At 38.8% G+C, this 24,434-nt stretch overlaps 1 protein-coding gene across 5 annotated transcripts; it reads left to right on the forward strand.

Annotated features, from left to right (window-relative positions):
- The first annotated feature begins 886 nt into the window (after positions 1-886).
- Positions 887-21,901, forward strand: LOC113053386 (zinc finger MYM-type protein 2-like). 5 transcript variants are annotated; one of them, XM_026218363.1, is made up of 23 exons: positions 887-1,025; positions 7,458-8,277; positions 10,280-10,568; positions 10,763-10,928; positions 12,118-12,330; positions 12,972-13,119; positions 13,412-13,527; positions 13,691-13,813; positions 14,164-14,314; positions 14,528-14,700; positions 15,003-15,168; positions 15,251-15,282; positions 15,397-15,538; positions 15,631-15,758; positions 16,119-16,281; positions 17,081-17,215; positions 17,392-17,501; positions 17,683-17,872; positions 18,200-18,330; positions 19,359-19,473; positions 19,717-19,959; positions 20,116-20,251; positions 20,643-21,901. In XM_026218363.1, exons 2-23 carry the CDS (start codon positions 7,473-7,475, stop codon positions 20,827-20,829), a joined length of 4,062 nt encoding a protein of 1,353 aa, XP_026074148.1. In that variant the 5' UTR covers positions 887-1,025; positions 7,458-7,472; the 3' UTR covers positions 20,830-21,901. The 5 variants fall into 5 exon arrangements, with proteins under 5 accessions (XP_026074148.1, XP_026074147.1, XP_026074151.1 ...); XM_026218362.1 differs by lacking the exon at positions 887-1,025 and adding an exon at positions 1,361-1,513; XM_026218366.1 differs by lacking the exon at positions 887-1,025 and adding an exon at positions 1,361-1,513 and having other exon boundaries at positions 15,409-15,538.
- Positions 21,902-24,434: the final 2,533 nt, after the last annotated feature.

Genomic DNA, 24,434 nt, shown 5'->3' on the forward strand with positions numbered 1-24,434 from the left:
TATATATATATATATATATATATATATATATATATATATATATATAAACATTTTCCAGCTCACTAGATGCCTTCAGACTAGTAAACATTTTTGAACAGTGCTGTATGTTTACCTCTCACTTTCAATACAGACTGTTGGGGAAACGTTTTAGTTATTGGCTTTACATTACTCTGCTTATGAAGTTAATATATAGAAACAAATCCCATGTAAGACAGAAAAATTCAGTGGCATTTAGCAATTGTCCTTTTCACTGTAGGCCTATATGCACGTGTTCAAACAAATAATGCTATATTTCAGATTATGCTACACTCTATTGATCCTACTGTAAGGGTAGGTTTAGGGTTGAGGTTAGGTATACGTTAATAAAGCCTCACACCTTAATAATATCATACTGGGAGCAAAATCTGATAGGTAGCACTTTTTGCTATCGAATTATGCTACCATCCGTTTTAATGGGAGGTAGCAAAATCTGACAAATCACAAATCGTCAGAACACGGGATATTGCGCCTCCCCCCCCCCCCCCCCAAAAAAAAAAACACATACATAGCACATATCCGTTATTTGTCAAAGCGTCATTTAATAGTCCATTAGGATGAACGGTATTGCATTATTTTACCAAAGCAACTTTCATTTGTGATTTACAAATCTTGCATGATTTAGATTATTTATAATATAAAACGTCACTAAAATATGTAAATGTGAGTCATCGTGTTCCCGCTAATCTCAAACAACTATTCTGAATGTTTGATAGGTTAATTGTTGCCCAAATCTTGTGAGTGCACGCGCAAGTATGATCTGGTTCGTAAGTGAATCATTCTTTGAGTCGGTTCTTTTAAATGAATCAGTTTAACCAGTTCACAAAACGGAAGTGATTCATGATTCAGCCAGAGCTGTTCTCGAATCATCAACTCACTCGTGGAACCCGATCCAAAAACACTCTTTTTTTAATATAACTGATTCATAAGGTACCGAGAAGCGACGATGAAGACCATTTCGAGAGAACTGAGAATCTGTCTGATAAAAAGTAAGTTCCTTTAATAGCAAAACCATTATAAAACTTAATTGAAATGTGTTTACATGCTTTGTAAATTAACATCATTTAGCATCTAAACGACAAAATATGTATAGCTGAATCGTAGTTAGAATTGCCATAACTTGAACACATGAAATCACAATAAACACATAATATTCTAAATTAAACATAATATTCTAAAACGTAACGCATGTAATGTCACGCTGGGCTGTCAAGGACCACGTGGTGGCGTTATTGCGTCATGGCGTAAAAGAATCACTGGATCGTGTTTTTGAATCTGGTCTTCGAAAGAAACGAACCGAGTCCTATAAACGAGTCGGACTTCCCATAACCAGAGAAGGTGCTCGATCCCGTGTGAGTCGCGCGAAGAGCTCGTTGGCAGTACTCTCCTCCCACGCGTCCGTACGTTTTCACGCATGCGCGCCAGGATTTATGTCAAGGCACAAAAGTGGCGCTCTGTCGTCTCCACCTCTACTCCGGTAAGAATTTTTCTGGCGTTTTGATGCTGAACTATGTGTAATTGGCCAAAGTTTTCACAACTATGTCCGCCGTGGAGCTCGAGCCGAGGAAGCCATCGTGGTCACATGTGTTTGAACGCGAGGGTAATTTATCGTGCAATTTTACCCCGCCTGAGATTTCCCCCCTCTGCCGTGGCAGGGTGCTGTTGCCTATGCTCTCGCGCATTGTTTCGCTCCCTCTCTAATGGCGGACATGAGGCAGTGCTACCCGCTGACTGAAGGGGGCAAAGGATTCACCAATTAGTAAATATCGCTTGTTTTTGTAATTTAACACTAGATGTGCTTTTAGCCCCTAGATATATTGACAAGCTTGGAATATTTAGTGAAATATTTGGGATTAGTCACCTATAGGCGTTATAGTTGATGTTTGTTAACAGTGCAGCGCCCCCACAGGCCACCACGTGTATTGCCTTTTGATTGCCAGGGGTAAGCGCTCTTGGGTAACTTCAATTAAACCTTCACTCAAGTGTAATACCAACAAGAAAACCCAAATCTCTTTGAAAGCCAAAATCAGATGTATTTCCTATGTTAATGTGCTTAGAAGTGGATTGACTGATGATAGCAAGAGTTTAAATTGGTCTCAGTATTATGTGGGTTGTTATTAAGAAATGCGTCGTTTAGAGTGCCATTATGGATTTATTCGTACACATGAAATTCAAATTTAGTTTCCTTCCAATTTTTTCGCCGGGATTACTCGCCGATAACTAACGTACTTCTAATGTTGTTGTTTTTTTGTTTTTGTTTTTTCACTTCAATAACAATGGTGCAGTCCCGGAGGCTGTCCTCCCTCGAGTCCGCTGCATGCGCCGGAGAGGCCAGGGGTGGGAGCACAAGCGACACATGGGTCGTGGGTTTGCGTCAAAAGGGGCAGTTTGGGGTAGATCGCGAGGCTCCTCCCGCCTGGTGGCTCTCGAATAGCAAGTTTGCAGCCCCGTTGGCCCTTGAGTTTCCTGAATATAATGAAAGCCTGTGAAGCATAACGTGTTGACGTCGCCATCCGGTTGCCTTGACAGTGCACGGTTCCCGGTCGTGTGTGTGTGGATACGGAGGGTCCGGAGTCAAGGGCACGGCCCAGGGGTGACTGGTAGGAATATCCCCAAAATGACTTCATTATGTTGATAATTGACACAGTTGGTGCTGGAGAAGTGGAGCTTTATGGGACCATGAAACTGTGATGCATTTTAGAGGGGACCATTGGAAAACAGTTGCGTTGTTGCTCAGAATGCAGACTTGGCATAGCGCATATGCATGCGATTATATCACGTCTGAGAGGTGGATCAGTAACACTGCATATGCTTTACTCTCTCTAGCATCCTGATCATGACATCAGTGTGCAAGGAAAGCCAACAGATTCAAAATGCTAACTTGTTTGTGTTGCATCTTTTTGAGGAGTGTTTTAGTATTTGCTGTTTGGGGTTGCCTCCATAAGGAGTCTGTGCCGGCATTGCATCAACATTAGGATCTCAGATGAAATGAGCCATTCAGTGTCAAAGCCTGGGAATGGAGAGAGATAAACTCCAAGCTCTGCATTGCAGTCCAAATGTATTAAAGTTCAAACCAAAAGACTTTACAATGGATTTATTGTCATCGCAGATACAGATTTCCAAATCCAAACTTGTAGCACACTGGTTTTTGTGTACCGTCTACTGTTTTGGAGACTAAACTGTTGCAATCTACATTTCTGCCTCTATTTCTTTAGCAAGACCAAAAGATTTTTATTTAAAATTACATATGCATTTGTACATATGCATATGCATTACATATGCATCCCTCTGTTGGTGGGGTGGGGGGGATCCAAGTAAATATCTGAGTTATCAATGTTTGAAAACCTAAATGAGTCACATGTCGATTATATAAGAGTTACTGTTCTTTTACTAGCCTTTGCTTGAATTAATTATTTTGGTTGCTTAGGGTTGTGACAGTGAGGAAATTTTCCCACCAGTTAATCGATGCGTGACAACACTGATATAGCCGGGTTTCCATCCAAAGTTGTGAATTTAAGTTCTGTGCAAAATTGGAATATTGCACAAAACATTTGCGAACAAGCAGCGTTTCCATCCAACGAGTCAAAGAGAACAAAACCACTTCCTGATAAACTGGCACTATACATCACTAAGAAAAGTAAGAGAAGCTACTGAATATAATAATTTTCCTATATAATAAATGACTTGCACCTCAGAACAAGCAGACAAAACCCAATGAATGCAATTATTATTTTCGGAGGTGGATACTGCTGTTTGGGAACACAGTCGTTTAACAGTTTTGGAAGGCAATTAAACAGAAATACTTTGAATACTTTTACTTTGCTCTCACATTTCCAAATGACCATATAACACATTTCAGATGCTGTAGAATAGTGTTGTGAAAAGACCCGGTACTTCAGTACCAAGTTGGTACTAAAAAAATGAAAATGTTACGGTACCAGGTTTCTTTAAGTACCAGTGATACCGAGTACCCGGTCAACCCGGTTCTTGACGCATACAGTGCTATGATTTCCGTGAAGCAGAAAACGCGGTTGGAATCTCAAAATCCAGTCATTAAAATGAAACTTACATTTTAATATGGACAGTCATGGAATTTGTCAAAGTTGGCTTAAATTAATCAAATCAAATCTCCATATGGACCAGTATCTGTAAATGTCAAGCCGCAAAAGTTGGTTGAAATATGAATCCTGCATGTTTTGCACGTCTCTGTGTGAATGAATGAATGGGAGAGAGACATGTGGGTTTGTTTACTACATAGACTGAAGCATGTGATGCTTGCAGTAATTTCAGCATCTACCGTCACAATGAGGACATAAATACATTAGCATCACCAGAACTGTTCTGAGTCACTTCACAAGCATTTTACGGTTTCATCTGACTAAAACCAGTGTCAATTTAAAGGTATTCAATGTAACCTGTCAAAATAAGTTAATTTTTACATTGCTACTACTATTGAAAACATTTATAAAACATTTATATAAATCAAGGAATAAATCACACAATATCTCTTCCATGTTTTAATTTTAATAGCAAATCCCTTTTATTTACCCCCCAAATTTTTTTTTAAATTTGATAAATTAAAAGACAAATTCAATTAGGGTGAAACTTGTTTACTGTTTTTCATAATTACCTTACTTGTAGAAAAACTTTAAACACAATTGTATAGAAGTATAAAGAATGGCATTGGTTTTATTTTTAATTGATAAAAAGTTAAAAAAAAAAAATTATCAGCATATTTTTGTGTTTTGCTTTGGTACCGAAATTGGTACAGAAAACCGTGGATTTTCACCGGTATTGGTACTGAAATTTTGGTATCTTGACAACACTACTGTAGAATGAGATTGGTTCGTTGGTTGTCAGAATTTACTGTCCATAGCACAAAGTTAAAATCTACCTCAAGCAAACGGAAAAACGTTTTTGTGAATTAAGGCATTTTTATTCAGAATTCTGCATTTGTGAATTAAGGCATTTTTATTCAGAATTCTGCATTTACATCACTTGATTCTGATGTAATACTTTAAAATGCGCATAAAAGCAGGGTGATTCCCTCTTTTCCTCGCTTTCCTTTGCTTTTAAATAGCTTGTAAAAGAAGCCTGCTCATTTTATTTTCACTTTCAAATATTGGCAATTCAGCATCATTGCTTGAATGCAACAACAAAATATGTCAAACCCACTTTAGCCTGTATGTAAAATATAGACATTTATTAACAAAACAAATAAAAATACACCTTGCAATAGGGCAGGCTATGCCTAATATATAAAAAAAAAAAACTTGCATGAAGTTTAAATACCAAATAATAATAATATACTAGTGCTGCAACGACGCTTGAAATGCGTCGAAGCGTCACAGTGTTTACATTTCGCGTAATGGGGGCTTCTGCTCCTGGGAATGGAGAAAGTTGCATTCTATCACAAAAACAGAGACCACGGTTATCGAAAGTATGGGAAAACTTTAAACAGGCCAAATAAAATGGTCCTTTGTTCCATTTGCAAAACCGATATAGTGCACAACGGCAGCACAACTGCGATACACGAGCACCTCAGAGGAAAACATTCTGGCACTCTCGGTTTAACTGTTACGGTTTAACTTGTTACCGTGTTATCTGTGACCAACTATCTGGTTCAGGTCTCCGCTGCAGATGTGATGGAACGACCGCAGCAGATTCTGCGATTCTAAAAGCACAAACTGATGTAATATTATTAAGTGTCTAATAAACGCAGACTTGCTCATTGCATGATTCTGATATTCTTGTAAAGATAAAAAGTTATTGGTATGATCACCCGTAGCGGCTGAAGTAAGTAGGATAAACAAAAAAATAAAGTAAGTCTGTGTTGGTGCGTTAAAAGACGGCGTGCCACGAGACAACAGTCACAAACCACCGAGCTGCCGATCTACACCGAACTAGCTCCAGATCTCTGGATTTAAGACATGATTCTCGGCGGCACATCGTGTAGCTGTTTAATCAAGGAAATGTGATTGTGTTAACTTGTAACCTGTGTTTACCTATTATGAAAATAAACCATAGCAGAAGCCTGACTACATTTTATGGTTTGTGATGCTTAAGAACATTTCATGACGTCTCAGACAACTGGAAATTTGTGGCTACTGTGGTTTAATTATAAACGCTATCGTTAACTCGTATTTACCATAGTAAAATAATTTTCTTTTCTTCTAATTTTTGTATACTGTAAAAACTTCAACAAAAGTATTTTTGGGGAAAAAATGAATAAAGGTTGAAATATAAGTTGTACTTATATTTTTTGTAAAGTTATCCAAAGGATTAATTAGCTAATCAAAAAAGAACATTAGATTAATAATTTATTTTAATAGAAATAATCGTTAGAGTAGTCGACTAATCGAAAAAATTATCGTTAGTTGCAGCTCCATAATATACATTCTACTGTTTGGTATAATATATAACCAAATAAATAAGAAACGTAGAATGTTTATTAGCAAAACAAATAAGAAAGCCGTGGAGGCACGGCATACACCTTGATGTCAAAATAAAATGAATAAATTACACAAATTTTGAATTAAGTAAAAAAATGGCAGACAATGTGGAACCAATTAAATAAGAAACTAATGTTAAAAAATAAAAGAAAAACTTCCAAAATCACCTTAGATAAACAACAAGTCAACAGGCTTTTCAAAATCATAAATATTGCTAAACAGGCACTTTTGCATTTAGTTTAGAAAATAAATCATCTGCCATCATCTTATCTGTCTCACCTCACTCTTCTTGTCAGTCAGCTCGACTCACTCTCCTCACTGGATAAATGAAATATGATTTGTGATGCAACTGTCATTGGACAAACGGCATTGAGCAGCCATGTTCAGATTTTAATCGTAATGTCTGTTCTTTTACTAAACTGAAATGATTTTTATTACTATAAAAAAAAATGACAGTCGGGTGGGCAAGTGACATAACTGGTGTTGCGGCTTAACAACGGTATCACCGTCAGCATCGTCTATCGCAGCAGGCCTATTGCTTAGTGATGATCTTTTTCTTTTCTTTTTATGATGATGATCAGGAATACTTGGTGACTCGAGTACCAAATAATTATCTTTCTTGCAATTCATAATTTGATGTTCCAAATCTAGAGTTCCAAATTATTTTAACCTTTTTTGGCATTTCAGAATTTGAAGTTCAGCATTGATTTTTTTTTTTGTGTGTATGTAATGTAATTTGATCTTGTAATAATCCCTTCTAATAAATCTTGACATCTGTCGTGATTACCTTGAGACTGACCGAATTTGGCAGTATGTAGCCGGATTGGTCATATTTTGTTAATCAGATTAGCATCTTTATGAAATAAAGGGATTATTGCTCAACAAGCCAAGTCTATTTCGAATTCATCATTCATGGGGCTTTTTTGCTTCTTCAGATAATTGTTCACCTCATTGTGTTTGTGTCAACAGGTGGTTGCCTAAGCAATGGATGGAGATTTGGAAGCCAGAGCAGATGTTGAGGAGGCAGGTACAGTCACAGGGGAGGAGGAGGGGGAAGGACATATGGAAACCACACCCAGAACAGAGCAGACTCCATCTGCAGACGAGCCACAGACAGCGTCAGACCTGCCCAAGGCCTCGGAAGACAATGATGACGATGTAGTACTGGTGGAAGGGCCTCCTGCTCACTCTCAGGGGAGAGTCCAGCCCCCCAGCCCCACACCTGCAGAGACCCTCACTGCTGCCAAAGACTGTGCAGAGTCCGCTACCACAGCAACAGCTTCCTCCAAGACGCCCAGTCCTCCCTCCTCTGCAGCTGCCACCGACACCAAGAGCCAGAGCGAGCCAATTGTTATCGACGACGAGGAGGATTCGGAGCTCAAAGGCGCTGCCTCTTCCTCCCTGCCGCCCCCAGAGGGCGAGGATGCCCTGAGCAGCACCGAGCCTGACTCTGAAATCAAAATCGCTAGCGTTACCACGCTGGGAGCGGACTCTTCGGCTGCTGCCATGGCAACGTCAACAGCAACGCCACTGGCACTGTGTGCTCAAGAGGATATAAACCTCATGATCACAAATGTGACATCGCTGAAAGGTGAGGGCGGTCCAGCGGCAGCCCAGTTGGAGGGGGCTGAGAATGGTCTGCAGATCAGCAGTTCGTTCAGCCTGAATCCAGAGGCCCAGCAGAACCAGGGTGCAGCCAGCAGACCTACACCCACATTCAACCCAGGACGCATCAGCTCTGTGAGCCAGCCTGTGCAGAATGGAGAAACGGGGACACACCAGAGATCTGGTAATTCATCCACATGTATCTGCTGTAGGGGTGTGTGATGTGATGAATTTTGATCATGAGCGATTTAAAATAATTCCACCATCTGCTTTTGAAGAAATATCGTAGTATCTTGCTACAGTGCACATTGTGTCGGTTACATTTCTAGCAACTCCATCTCATTGTAGTGTACAACATAACTTACATTTACATTAAATGTTAACTCAGGAGTAGAGTTACACTCACAGGACACTGTACTTTGCAGTTGCAAAAGTACATTATTTACATGTGCTTTAAAGCCTTGTCAATTAAACTTTTTATTTGCGTGCTGTTCTGACATGCACATTTTCTGAGTGCGAACGCTAAAATGTAGGAGAAGGTAAAATAGTAGCAAAACTCAAGAGCTTGTTGATTTGAATTTGAGAACTCATCACAATTAATATTTGTAAGTTGAAATTACTCCCAGCTTTGATGTGAAAAGCTGAATCTTTTTATTTGCACACGCAGACAACAATAAAAACAACCCTGTTTTGAACTTTAATTATAAAATCGTTTAACAAGCTCCCATGTTAAGTTACAGTAATTTTACTTTAATGGCAATGTAGGTCCTTTTCTATGCTATTATAGTGAAATAACTGAACATAAATATGAGAGCCTGATAAAAAAGTTAATTTGAAGAAAGTTTGAAAGTTTCAGGCAGCACTTGAAGGCTTTTCCATCTGAACTCTTCAACTTTAAATCTTTTGCTACTCCTTTCACAATATTCCTGAAGCAAAACTCACTTGCGCACTTGTAGATGCAGATGCGAGAGAGCAGCCCGGGGGTGGGGCTGGGGTGCGAATGAAGCGATTTTATTGGTCGATGCCTTACCAATGAACAAGGCCAGCCAGTGTGACTTTCCATGCGGAAAAAAACTGTTTTATGCACAGGTATCAGTTATTTGTAAAGCGCTCAAATTAGCCAGAGAATAAGCAGAGAATCCCAGAAGGCTCATGCACTTCTGACAGGCAAATGGAAATATTTACATGGCTTTCTAACATTTACAAATGGAGAATATACCTGTGAAATGCAAGTGATGCATTCAGGAAGACAGCACATCTCAAACACATTAAACTGCGCGAGTAGCCTGTGTCTCAGTCAGAGGCACACGCCACACGCAGCCTTTCTGTCTGAACATATGACGGGCCGATCCGCTTAAACTACTGCGAAACAATTGTGCACTTTCTCCACAGCAGCTCAGTATGTGTCCTCGCTATATTTTCAGATACGCTTGTATTAAACTACTGTATATCGATAGAAACGGTATTGCCTCATTTTGAATCGCTTATGAAGAAAAATCAATATATTGTACAAACTCTATATACCGCCCAGCCCTACCATATATCTATTAGAAGTTTCCATTTCCAAAAGCAGTGCACAATTATCCATAATTCATGTAGTGCAAAGATGGAGAGCTTAAACCAGTAGGAAAGATGGTACACTGACAAACTACTGGCTTTGCATCTTTTGTTTTTTAAAATTACTGTTATAGAAGCAGCAACATATATTTTCTATCATATTGTGGCATACATCAGAACTGTTTACTGAACTTTGTTCTATACGTCAGTTGTTGATTTGTTTTTTGAGATGTGGATGTTGCATTTAAAAGTGGATCCAGATTGAGCACAAGTGTAGGGCGGGTTCAAGAATGCTCAGTGATTGAAGACGTACTGTGCACATGACCAGAGAGAAGGGTGTCATTTTCAAAGAAAGGTCCAGCTATAACATTTTGATTTAGCAAGGTCAGAACATCAACAACAACAAAAAAAGAAATGCATGCACGAATAAATTGTTCACAATGAGATCTTTGACATGCATTTAGAAAATAGGAAATCCACTCATGCTTATTTTACAGTAGTTTAAGGTTGTATTCTTTGTTACCAAAATTCAGAAACCTTCTGGGTTTTTTTTTTTTTTTTACAGTGGTCTTGTTATGAGCCCTGTCATAACATATGAGATTAAAGCCTTTTGTTTGCCTCTCCTTCAGACTCTTGGATCTCCCAGTCGGCCTCTTTTCCCCGTAACCAGAAGCAGCCTGGAGTGGACTCGCCATCTCCGGCAGCTCCTTTGCCCAAACCCCCCTGCCAGTCATCCTCAGGATCCCAGCAGCCGCAGCGCACTATGAAAGTCACATGCGCCAACTGTAAGAAGCCTTTGAAGAAAGGCCAGACTGCGTACCAGCGCAAGGGCTCATCCCACCTGTTCTGTTCGACAGCCTGCCTGTCTGCCTTCTCCCATAAGCCCGCTCCCAAGAAAAGCTGCACCATGTGCAAGAAGTAAGACTTTTAAAATGAGTTTGAGTAATCCCATGTCTGAAAGTGCTAACTAAGTGCTAAGTGTTAAAATGACTCTTAAACTCTCTTGCATGGACACACTGTCAAGCTTTTATGGAATTAGAATGGTTTGATTTTGTTTCTCTCTCTCTCATTTAATCATTCTCTCTTTTGCATTTTGTTTTTCTCCTGATCAGAGATATTACCAATATGAAAGGAGGCACCATAGTGGCCCAGGTGGACTCCAGTGAATCATTTCAGGAGTTTTGTAGCACAGGCTGCTTGGCAGCTCATGAAAACAAACAGAATCCACAGAAGAACCAACTCAAAACGAAGTGCACTGTCTGTGGAAAGCTCACTGAGGTCAGACTTTTTACATTCTGCTAGACTTTTGACTTTGTTAGAATGTCTTACACTGTCATAACCAGCTGCAACCATGACTGCCTACAAGTTATTTTCTGTGACTTTATTTTTTTATTTTGTCAAACATTTGTTTCACATTCAATGTGGACAGACAGATTACTCCTGTCAGGAACACTGTTGCGCCTGCTTAGGATATGGTGTTAATCAGAATACCAATTCTGCAATCAAGGGCACTCTGCTCTCATTTTTGTTTGATAGGATCAGGCATACCTTTAGACACAGACAGATGCTTGACGCATAACAAGAGGCATTAGACACTTTCATTGATCATCCATTTCTATTTCACTGACAACTTCTGACATGAACAACTTATGAATATGTACACTATATGAATGATATATTATATAAATATATGTTACTATTCAGAGGTTTGTGCTCAGTAATTGTTTAGAAGAATGGACCGTAAAATGACAAACACACCTAAAATAAAAAAATAAATAAAAAAATGCATGCTCATCTGTCTCCACTGTTGAGTGCAATGCCCACATCTTAAAATCAAGAGTTTGTGCTCTTCTATCTTTTTTCAACAATGTCATAGAGTAAAATGTCTGTACACTCTAATTTACTAATCCCGCTTAGAAAGCATTAATCATAAAAATAAAAAAAAAATTGTTACGTATTAAGGCCCAACTAATACTGATAATACAATAGAGCTGGATAATACTGATACAATAGAGCTGGATTTGTCCCATTAAGATATTATGTTGATAAATTTGTGGTGTTGATTGCATTAGAGCCTGTGCGACCAAACAATTTTTGCTCACAGTAGCACTGGAATCTTGAATGTGCTGCCAGTGAGGGAGAATGGTTCGAATCCTCTTTAATACGTGTTTATTGCACCTGGATGACAAACCCTAGTACTGTCATTTTCACCCACTTTTCATTGTTGTCCGTTGTAGAATATCATTTTCGAGCACGAATCAAGCCTCCAGCCTTGTAGCCATGGTTACTGCCATCCTTGGCTGTATTTGTGGTATATCCATGGTGATCACCTTGGGAACAGGAGCAAAGAACCATTACACCAATTTAGTAGTCAATTTGATTTTTTTTTTTTTTATGTTGTGCTTATCTATTGCTGTTGAATGAGCAATGCATCATTCTGATGTATGTCTCTTTGTTTCTACTCCAGATTCGACATGAGGTGAGCATTAAGAATGTGATCCACAAGATCTGCAGTGACGCATGCTTTAATCGTTACCGTATGGATAACGGGCTCATCATGAACTGCTGCGAACAGTGTGGGAACTACTTGCCTAGTCGTGCAACAGCGAATCACTTTCTACTCATTGATGGTCAGCAGAAACGGTTTTGCTGTCAAAATTGTATCAGGGACTATAAACAGGTCAGTGTTTTTTTTTTTTTTTTTTTCTTCTTTAGTTTTAAATTCTTCTTAATTTACTAATTTAATTCAGCTCAGTCTTTAACTGTAACATATTCCAATCAGAAGAACTGCAAAGTCAAACTGTAAGGTTCAAATCCCACAGTGATGTCTGTCCTGTTAGCATGCACATCCAATTTGTTTTATTTATATTTAAAAAAAAAAACGTTAATATTATTATAAGAAAAAAAGTAAAACTAAATAAGAAATTGTCCTATTATAATATTTCAATGCAAAATCAAATTTAACAAACTATATCATAATTTTTTTTACAGTACGACTGTAATATTATTATTTGTATCTATCCAATTTTCTTCATTTTCAACTTTGTACTCAAATGCATGTTATAAGTGACCTAAACTCAGAGTAGAGATGAGTTTTGGTGGAGCCGCTCTGAGACCCCGGCTCATGAGCTGCCCCCATGTAAATCAACACAGTGGTGTGCTTCACTCTGGAAAACATAGTACATGTATTTAATGAAATCACAGCCTTTGTGATTTGCACTAAGCCATTTCACCATTTCTGTTTTGTTTTGAATCGTAGTTTGATTAATCTAGTTTTGATGATGTTTTTAGTGATTACTCTCAATTATTCTTTCACCACAGACTCATGGGAAGATGGTGCAGTGTAGTGGGTGTAAGGTGATGTGCAGATCATTTGATGCCACTCAGTGTATTGGGTCAAATGGAGCCATGGAATATTACTGCACCACAGCCTGTATGACCAAGAGCAAATTCACAACGGCTGCACAGAGTGAGTAGATAATCACAACTTGGAGCTGATGCTGTCACTTTCACTCCTAAATTTGTGTTCTCCTAATGCCTAAGTTTGATGTGGTTTCAAAAAACATGTTGAATATGCAAAATGTTGTCCTTATTTGTTCTGCATTAGATGTAATGCTAATATTAGCTCCTTTCACAGGCCAGCAGTTTGGTTTCTACTAGCGGTGTACCTACTACAAACTCTTAGTCAGAGATTTGAGGTCAGAAGAACGGGGCATCTGTTAAAAATGTCAGGTCATGTTTGATCTTGTTTGTATTTGTAGATTCTGAGCCTTCATGCCACTTCTGTAAGAGAAATGCATTACCTCAGTACCAGGCAACTCTTCCTGAAGGAAAGGTTTTGAGCTTCTGCAGTTCACAATGTGTCACCAAGTTCCAGGTATTTCAGATGCCTATAAAGCTTGTGTTATATCTGAAATTTCCGTGGAACATTGAGTTTAAGAATGCAAGCTAGTACATGCAGCATTAAATGTTAGAAATGTCCATGTCCAAGTACAAATGGTAATGTTCTGTGCGTGACTTTATCCAAATGTCCCTTGCAGAATGCCACCATCCAGACATCAGCCAATGGGCAATTTCCTGCTTCAGCTTCTGAGAACATCCAGCTGAAATGTAACTACTGTCGTGGTTGCTTCAACCTGAAGCCAGAGATTCTGGAATGGGAGGTGAGATCTTGAACATACATTTTCAACTAGCCCATTTCTTTAGATGACTTTCAAAATGTGTTAATTATTGCTTAGTGCTCGAGATCTTAAATCTCCAAAGTGAAACTAAAAAGCAAACTAGTGTGCATTCAAAAGCGAATTCAGTACCCTGCATATTAACAGTGGCTCCCTGATGCCCGTAGTTTATATACAGTACAGTTACCCAGTGACATGATTGTGAGATAAATATATTTCTTTCCTCCCATATCGAATTTATTCCCTTTAAGGGTTCCATAGTACACGTCTTTTACTTTCTGAACATGGTATTCGGATTGAGGCAAATCCCTGGTCATTATATCTGATCTCTACAGGATAAGGTGTATCAGTTCTGCAGTAAGGCCTGTTGTGAGGACTACAAAAAGCTCCACTGCATAGTGACGTTCTGCGAGCAATGTCAGGAAGAGAAGACTCTGCATGAGACTGTGAAGTTCTCGGGTGTGAAGAGGCCCTTTTGTAGTGAAGGTCATTATTCTGTTTACATCCAAATTTCTGGTCGTGTTTAAAATCATATTGTCCTATGATTAAATCTACTGCTGTTCACATCATGACATGTTATGATTTTATCTTTAGGGTATGAGGACAATGGTCTAGTGATTTGATATATTCAGCTATTTGCTACATTGATCCATCATGACAGAAGTGATATTTCAGGGAGTGTTTTTGTTTATTTCGCAGGCTGTAAGTTACTGTTCAAACAGGATTTTGCCAGGCGTCTGGGCCTGAAGTGTGTCACTTGCAACCACTGTTCCCAGATGTGTAAGAAATCTGTCACCAAACAGATAGATGGAGTCAGCAGGGACTTCTGCAGTGAGACGTGTGCTAAAAAGTTTCATGACTGGTACTACAAGGTACACTGATGTTCTTGCCTGATTTGATCATTCCTAGCTTTGGGATCATGTGATCAAGCCCTGATGGTGCTGTTTGTTCACAGACCAAAAGGGTGGCAGGGGACTGATGTATCGCATTGTACTGACATCTACAAAAATAACATCCTCTAGATTAAAAACCCCTATTAAATGTATGACTATTATGAGGGGTTAATTTATATATTATCCTACATATTGTAAATTATTTATATTGTAAATTATCAGTTGTAATCATCTGTGCTGCAGTATGTTGAAATCTCTGAACTCTTCGATGCGTCCACTAGGCGGCGCGCTGCGACTGCTGTAAGGTACAAGGGAACCTGACTGAGTCTGTGCAGTGGCGTGCAGAGATGAAGCATTTCTGTGACCAGCAGTGTCTTTTGCGGTTCTACTGCCAACAGAACGATCCCGACATGGCCACACAGAAAGGCCCAGAAAACACAGCTTTAGGTACGGTTTAAAACCTCCTGGAAATGTGCATGTCTGAATCATGCTGTCATGTTAAAAATGAAATCCTTTGGTCCATTTACAGGGTTTGGAGGAGCAACCCAAACAACTAAGATGGTGAGGGTGCTGTCAGTTTTGACTGAATCGTTGTTAAACAAAAGAAGCTAGAAACTGGCATGTTGCATAGTCATTTAGATTGACTCTAGTATGTTCTTATTGTGACTGTTGCAGTCGTTTACTCAGGGGCCTCTGTCGTATACTGGGGGAGGGATCCTGAAGGATGTGAAGAATAAAGCTGTGCTCTGCAAGCCTCTTACCATGACCAAGGCCACCTACTGCAAACCCCACATGCAGAGCAAACCACTGCAGACAGGTGAGCGCCATCTCTTCTGTGACAATGCAGATGCACAAACTTTTTCTGGAAAAGATGGAAGGTTATGTGCTTCTGTCTTTGCTTCTCCTCAGATGAGACAGGCGTGGAAGGCTCAGGAAAAGAGTATGTTCCTGTTCCAGTCCCTGTTCCCGTTTACATCCCAGTACCCATGAACCTCTATGCTCAGGCCACGCCCACTCCTATTGCAATACCTGTACCGGTAAGCGCTTCCTCACATAATGAAAGTATCACATTGTCTTTAATTACAATATTTTTATATACATGTTTTTTTTTTGTAAAGTTTTATCAGTCGGGCTCCTCATCAACTTGAAAATGCATCATATTGTGCATGTAATATTATTTTATTCATTTTTTTAACTTATTGAAATTAATACAGTTTTATAAAACAAATGTTATAATTTATATATAATTTGTAAAATAAATTTTGATGTATTTTATTATTCTTTTTTCTATTTATTTTCCTCTGATATGAGAATGGTCTGAATATACATTATGGCAGCATGCCCTAGCTCATGGAAATGACCCTCATTGCCTCTGTGGCTCGTCCTGGTTGTTTCAGGTGCCTGTGCCAGTGTTTCTACCAACCACGCTGCAGAACGCTGAGCAGATTGTAAAGACCATCAATGAGCTCAAAGCCAAAGTCCCCTCCGACCCTCTGGAAGCTGATCTATTAGCAATGGCTGAAATGATTGCACAAGAAGATGAGAAACCCAAATGCTCAAGTAAGAACATGTTAGGAGCTGTCTGACAGACTGAAGCATGGCTCTGCTTGAGTTTGTAACATTACTGCCTTCACCTCAGCAATTGACTGCTGTTAGTTCTCATGTCTCATTTTGACACTCTCTAGTGTCAATTCTACACTTCTCCCCTCAAAAACCTTTCATTCCTCTCCACTCTAAGACACTATTTGGTGTCTTCTTGAACCTGTTTTCAAAAACCCATCAAGGCAACATCCAGCTAGATCCAAAATAGCGCTGAACGATTAATTGCATTTGCGATAATTTCGCGATATGAAAAAAATGGATTTTTCAATCGCAGAGGCAGCGATTACGCTCGGTCACATGACAAGAGTAAAGTACTTTGACGACACACACAAATCGGTTTAATCAGTGCTGCTTCAAGTCGAATAAATCGAAGCAGTCTTCAGAGGAAGCATCAAGTTGGAACGCTTACAGTGTTGCCAAGTCTGTGGTTTGGGGAACCCCTTCCAAACGTGCATTTTACCACAGGAGATGCCAGTGGATCCCCACAAAATGCGATTTGGGTAGTTTTGAGTAGCAATTGTTTTTGTTTTGAAAACCTGGCTTCCCTGGCACGCTACGCGCTGAAACGTTTGAAGGCGTATATAATATGAACATACTTCAAAATTGCACATTGAAATTATTTAAGCAGTAACATTATCATTTTATCATTTTATCTTTGTTGAATAATACAGAGCAAAAATTGGTAAAATAAATTGCTATTAGATTATGTTCCGAAATCGTTCTGCCCTAATCCAAAACCCCTTTTCTCTTTTTCTAGGCATCAAATGTGAAAAGAGCAGTAGGGAAGTGAAGATGGAAGGAGTAAAACATGAAAATGGCAGTGGCAGTTCAGAAGAAGAGGAAGAAGACAAGTATGAACCAGATTTGGACCTGGAGAAGGACCTGCCCCTAGGTACAGTAGCACCAAATTAACGTGTTATTGTGAAAGATTATTGGCCTAATATTGCCTTAATCACATTTTTATGATGTCTGTGTTAAATAGTAAAAATATATGTGTCTTTTAATATATAATCAATGTTTCTAAACAACACATTCATAGTAAAGAAGTGTTGCTCTGGTCTGTTTCAGCATCAGAGCCCATTCTGGTTGAGTGTCTGGATACAGATACACTCTTCTCATTGCCTCCAGTCCTGTCCGAGGAAAAGGAGAAGACGCCTCAGCCCAGAACCAGGAGGAGGGTAATGAACACATCTACCCTAGTATCCATCCAGTGCTGTCCTGTGATTAGAAATCCATTTGCTGTTCACATGCTGATGTGTCGTGATTGCTGAGGTTTATATGAGGCTTGTGGTGTCACTGTGGGTGATTGTTAACAATGACTGTGTGTATGCTGATGTTTCTGACCTACTGTTGCTGCAGGGCCAGAAGAGGCGGGCAGTAGAGGAAGAGTCTTCATCTTCGTTATCCTCATCACCAACAGTAGAGTCCTCATCAGCAGACAGCACTTTCCCCTTGATCTCCAAATATGGCTTAAATGCATGGAGGAGATGGGCCACAACTGAAGCCTCACCGTCCAGCCAGTCCAAAGGAAAAGACAGCCAGAAACAAGGTGATCTTCTCACTAACATAAACATTATTCAAGCTAGGATGTTTTTTTTAGAGAGGCTTTTGTTTGGTTTAAATGTGCTCAATGATTATAACTTCATTGCTGTTCACATTCTGAAACAGTTTTGTTGATCACTTTGATTATGAGGGCACTTTTTTTCCATACAAATTGATCCTAGAATACTATTTTAAACTACTGTAAAACTTCCCTGAAGTCATGTTTGTGCATGGAAGTGTCTTACAAAATCTTATTACTATTACAAAGTCTCTCTATGCTTTACTAATGTTGCTCAAGGGTTTATATGTGTGTGTGTGTCTGTCTGTTGAACAGTTAGTCTCCTGTCCCTGAGCCCAGCTGAGTTGAATCAGTCTTTATCTCGCTTTGTCAAAGAGGTGCGTCGACCCAGCGGTGAGAGCTACACTCCAGACAGCGTTCTTTACCTCTGTCTCAGTATCCAGAAGGTGAGACTGTCCACAGCCTTGAGCACACGAATGCTGTCCATTAAAGCTGTAAATGAGGATCTTTAGACTTGATTTTGCACTTTTGTAAACCTGTACATTTAATATAAAAGAATGCAGCATTGATGGAAACCCAGTATTCACCCATAAAAATTATTTGATATTTTCTCCAGAGTAGGGCTATACACTGTCACTATTATAAAATTTGGTTGACGATTAATTATCTAAAATTAATTAATTTATTGTCTTTTGCCGATTATGACAATTAATTGTCTGTTTTTTATGGCTTTCATTATATAATTGCGATTAATTTAAGGGTTCAGTAAATGATTATGGTGTTATCTTTTCATCTTTTTTGAGTTATTTTGCAGTGTAAGATTACATATATAGATTATTCCAAATGAAAAGAATCAGCCAATACCGATCCAACACCAGCGCTTTTTTTTCTTTTTCTTTTGTTTCTTTTTTCTGCACCACTACAACAGAATATCAGTACTGTGCTTGTGGAACTAATGTTCACTCTCCTTTAAACCATTTGTTAGACACAATCCACTAAATACTCACTTCCTCATTACTGAGAAAAACTAAATTTGAATCAAAATATATAAGCTATGAAGTTAAACTAGCTTGACTGTATAATTTATCATTTTTAACATGTTTATTTTGTTAACTCTTTGTATTCTTGCATAATACATTAATGAAAATAAGATGATAATGGGCACCGAAATGGCCCATAACCAATAAATTGGACATCCCAGATTCTTAGTCCTAGTTCAACACCCAATGAAAAGGAGAACTAAAGCTGCATTTAAAACTAAACTCTGATGGAAACGGTCTAGTCTCGAGCACTCCTGGTCTCAGTAGTGTCCAGTGATTATATCATTTGCTGTTCACATCCTGAAACATGCTGTTGATGCTTTTGCTATGAGGACACATCAGACTGCTCATTGAGACTGACTAGTCACCTTTTATTATAAGAATGCATCTTGAAAGGTGTTGTCATGTTGGGGTTTTAATACTTTCTTCCATAGCATTTACAAGATAAAGGACGGACAGATGACCTCTTTGGTGACCCACAGTACCACATGTTTGGGGAAGAACTGAACAAGCTCCTCAAAGACTGGCAACCCAGTGTGCTTCCTGATGGTAAAAGCACTAATATGTTCGAAAGTGTGAATCGATGATTGTAATGTCACTGTTGTTTTGAAATGTCCTGTGATTATAACTATTGCTGTTCACATTCTGAAGTGCTGTTGACTCAATCCAACTATGAGGACATTTCACATAAATCATCACTCAGTGTATGGAGTCTTTCTGATTTTGAATGTTGTCTAATGTTATTGCTGATTATAAAGATCAGTTTGTGACTGTGAGTGGTTTTCTGTTGAGGTTCTCGGTGGGGTCGTGTTGAAGAGCAGTGTCTGTGGAGCAGCGGGCAGCTTGGGGAGCAGACGCCCTCCGTCCTACTGAGATCTCTTCTCTATCTCAACACCAAATACTTTGGTCTCCGCACCACTGAACAGCACTTACGCCTCTCGTTTGGAAATGTCTACGGCCCAAGCAGTTCCAAACCACACAGTCACGAGACCAGCGTCTGTATACGCATCCCCTCCATCTCACAGGAGCAGCACGGTGTGTTCATCTGAAGCATTAGACATAGCATTTTCGATCTATTTTTTCATGAGTATTATTCTGCAACCGTCGTGTAAATAAGAATGCATTTCCTTTTATGCTGTTTGCTTGGGACTGTCTTGTACCTGATGTTGAACCTTGTCTCTCCTTCCATAGAGCAATCAGGAAGTAAGAGGAGGCGTAGAGACAACTGTGACTCAAACTTTGAGGCAGACAGTGGTTCAGGAGGATCTGCTCACTGTCCTGTTAAGAAACATGAGTGCCGACTGTATGAGCTTTACCTTTCGAAGTGGTGAGTCATGTATAACATCATAACAATTTATTTTGTCATTTGAAGGTCGTCTTGTATTAAGATGTTTGCAGATCCCCTGGTCAAACACCAGCATTATTGTGGTGGGAAAGACCATGATTAGCTATTGCTTTGAACTAAGCAGTGTCCAGTGATTATAACATTTGCTGTTCACATCCTGAAACATGGTGTTGACACTTGTACTATGAGGACACATAAAATGGACTATAGAGAGTGGTGCCTGTAATATTGCATAATTTGAATTTTTTCTTTTTTTTTAAAACAATAATTGTTTTTTTTGGTATCAGCTGGATTTCTAATGTCACTGAATCTCTTATTTCTGTTAAATGGACCCTATGGATATCTGGCATCATCTCTCTTCCTCTCTTTTCAGCCCAGAGTCTGTGAGACAGAGGACAGATTTTTTGTACATGAAGCCAGAAGTCTCTGCTTCCTCGGACAGTCCGCTGTGGTTCAGCTCGATGCCTCTAGAGAAGAGCGCTCTGGCTAGGCTCCTGACTCGAGTGCTGCTGGTCAGAGATATCTATAAGGACAACCAGCATGAAGAAGAGGGAGTCTAGAGACCGATGCACTGAAGACTTCTTACTATGCTGAACATGACACCCTGTGCATCACCAATGAGCTGCTTCCCACGTCACACCCTGTCACTCTCCCTTTAAACGCTGATCCCAATACTGCTTAGAGCTGATGTCAGGATGGATATTGGTGGGATTGTGCTGATTCAGATCAGTCTTCTCAAAGATCCTGAGGAGTTGAGGTCTTCTCCAGAAATGTGACCTACAGGATGCTGCTTTCTTCCTCTTTTTTTTTTTTTTTTTTTCTCTCCTCTTTTTTTCTGTTTGTTTGAAACTTTGGTTCATGTAGCATTACTTGCGAGACCGCTGTGTTCTGAAAATATTTCTCAGTGTAGTCTGTTAGCAGACAGAAGACAGGAACATTGGTCCTGTGAGGAAAGTAATGGAGTCAAGGATGTTTTTTTTTTTTTCTGCCCAACAAAGCCTTCTAAAGATAAAATTTATTTATTACTGTTGATTGACGTCTGTTAAAGAGAGAGTCCAAGATTTTGTAACGGCAGGGTGTGCGTGCGTGCGTGTGTGTGTGTGTTGGACGCTGTGCCATGTGTGCAATTTCTCTGGCCTTCCATAAGAGCATTAAAACCTGCTGCAGCCCTGGACCTCTTTGTGTGAGTGGTATGAGTGTGTTTGTGCGTGTATCTGTTTCCTTCCCCGTTCTTGTGTTGTTTTGGAGTGGATTGAACGAGAGTTAATCCTTCGCTGCCAATACGTTACTGGCATGGAACCTTTAAGTGTAAAAACATTCCTCTGTACAATCAAGTATATGAAATTTAATTTGAATTTCATCCGCAGCATTACACTGATTACACAGTTAAGCAGAGACATGTCGTCAATGTTTAAACATTGTCATAGGATTTGCTCTGTACCCTTCCTGGAGTTGAGAGTCATTTGAAGGATGTGCGTTTGCACAAAGCTCATTAAACGCTATGTTCAAAACACTTAGCTTATGCAAGAGTAAAAGTGATTTATTTATACGGTACAAGTCAGTGGTGTTTGTTTTCATGGTTTTTACGATTATTTCCTTAACCTTTTTTACCAATAAATTACAAGCTAATTTCTTGGTCTCATAATGATTTACCTCAAGACCCTTTTAAAAACCTTGCTTTTTTTCTGTTTGTTCAAATGCGAATTCTCAATTTTTGTCATTTTGTTTACATCCCTCGTCTTCTGTTGGCTTGAGTAACTTAAAGATTTGAGTGAAGATGTTTTGAGCTTGAGTCAAGGTCATCATTGGGTTTATGGGGTTTTGCATTGCCCCTTAACTCATCCTGCACCGTTTTTGCAGTGAACATGAAATAATAACTGAAACCATGCAGCTGAGGGAAAGGGATAATGGAGAGGTGCAAAGATCAGATTAATGCATAGAACCATTAACACTACCATTCAAAAATTGTGCATGCTTATTCTTTACATTTTAATATAACAATAATCAAAACTATTAAATAACACCAAGTAGTTTCCATAAAATTCTTTAAAAAGCCACTTTAGATAACGGCTCTGAAAAATCACGAAATCTACAAGGTGCATCCTGCTTTTGAAGAAATTACCCTTTTTGATTTGTTTTTTTTGTTTTTTCATAAAGACATTCAGACATGGGAACCATTTATATTTGCCTCAAAGCACTTCAAGATGAAATGTTTGGATTTTTATTTTTTTTCCTAAATTAAAATGCTTTTTCCTGTGACAGCACAATATATGGATAGCTGTAAATAAACTGTTCACAATTTGACCTGTTCACACCAAAAATAACTACAACAATAACTATTGTAGCTTCTACATTACACCAATGCATTGGTAATGTTCAGTGTATTAGAAGCGTGCACTGCACTTTTGTCATCTGCCGCTTTAAATGCTCAAGCTCTTCTGATTGGTTATGGTTTCCATTGCACACTGGCTGGGAAAAAAATTATGCCAAAAGTGATTTCAGTGATATTGTTCATCTGTATCGTTATTGTTATAGATGTGTGGTGGACCCTATTCTCGTAGAATAGGGAGTGCTTTCTTAAAACTTTATAGTTAATTATCTTAATTACTTTGGTGTAAAATGCTAACTGGTAGTTTATATTCTGATAAGGCAATAAAACATTAACACCACCAGTATAATACCATGCTTCCTAATTCCAAAACAGCTGTGATGCTCCGAGGCATGGACTCCAAAATACTGTGGTATCTGGCACCAAGACATTAGCAGCAGTTCCTTTTAGTCCAAGCTACAAGGTGGGGGCTCCATGAATTGGATTTGTTGGTCCTGCACATCCCACGGATCTTCAATCAGATTAAGATATGGGTAATTTGGAGGACAAGACTACTCCTTAAACTCTGTCATCTTCAAATCATTCCTGAACCATTTCTGCAGTGTGACAAGGTGCATTATCCTGCCTTCTTCCCATATGTCTTGCTGCCATTTCTTCATCAGGGATTTTGTGCTACAGCATCTCTTCTGTGTGGTCAGACCTAACAAGATAGCCTTTACTCCGCACATACCTCAGTAAGGCTTGGGCATCCATGACACTGACGCTAACTCACCAGTTGTCTTCTTTTGCATTATTTTTGTTAGGTGAATCATTCAATGAAACCGGTACGATTTGGACTTACACACTTTTAGATTGTTTAAATATTACTTTTCTGAACACCCCACAGCATTAATGACATATATAACTTCCTGATAAACTGATATTTTCCCACCTCAGGCATCAAGATCTGAGCACTATTAATCTTCAACCTCGTTATGGACACTATTGGAGCTCTGAATGTGATCATAAAATGTATTGGTAATGATATTAACATTTTCCTATTAATCAGATGTCCCTCACACTAATTCATTATTTGCGGATATAAAAGTTACATAAAATCTCAGACTTTTTGCTATATTAAAGCCTGAAATTATTATTATTTTTGGTAACACTTTAGAATAAGGTTCCATTAGTTAATGTTAGTTAACTACTTTCGTTAACATGAACTAAGCAAGAACAATCCTTCTACAGCATTTATAAGTCTTAGTTCATGTTAATTTCAACATTTACTAATGCATTATTTAAATCAAAAGTTGTGCTTGTTAACATTAGTTAATGCACTGTGAATTACCATGAACTAACAATGAATAACTGTATTTTCATTAACTAACATTAACGAAGATGAATAAATACAGTAATAAATGTATTATTCATTGTTTGTTCATGTTAATTAATACATTAACATTAACTAATGGAACCTTATTCTAAAGTGTTACCTTATTTTTTTTTGTGACTGCAACCTAATTTTTGAAGTGGGTTAACTTCAGAATTTGAGCTATAATCTGTTTTCTTATGATTGCTCTGAACATTTCTGCTCATTGAGCTCAGGTGCATCCTGTTTCCACTGATCATCCTTGAGATGCTTCTACAACTTGATTGGAGTCCACCTTTGGTAAACTGTGTTGAATGGACATGATTTGTAAAGGCAAACACCTGTCTATAACGTCCTAGCAATAACAATGGATGTCAGAGCACAAACCAAGCCATGAAGTCCAAGGAATTGTCTGTAGACCTCCGAAACAGGATTGTAATCGAGGCACAGGATCTTGGGAAGGGTACATAAACATTTCTGCAGCA

Source organism: Carassius auratus, chromosome 34 (genome assembly GCF_003368295.1).
Source record: "Carassius auratus strain Wakin chromosome 34, ASM336829v1, whole genome shotgun sequence".
NCBI classification, from domain to species: Eukaryota; Metazoa; Chordata; class Actinopteri; order Cypriniformes; family Cyprinidae; genus Carassius; species Carassius auratus.

What these genes read in the sequence shown, in the direction of transcription:
- LOC113053386 (XM_026218363.1), top strand. Translation starts at nt 7,473, where the DNA reads ATGGATGGAGATTTGGAAGCCAGAGCAGATGTTGAGGAGGCAGGTACA. An exon ending in GAGCAAACCACTGCAGACAG is followed by an intron (nt 15,539 to 15,630) that starts GTGAGCGCCATC and finishes GCTTCTCCTCAG; the next exon opens with ATGAGACAGGCGTGGAAGGC. An exon ending in GAGCTTTACCTTTCGAAGTG is followed by an intron (nt 20,252 to 20,642) that starts GTGAGTCATGTA and finishes CTCTCTTTTCAG; the next exon opens with CCCAGAGTCTGTGAGACAGA.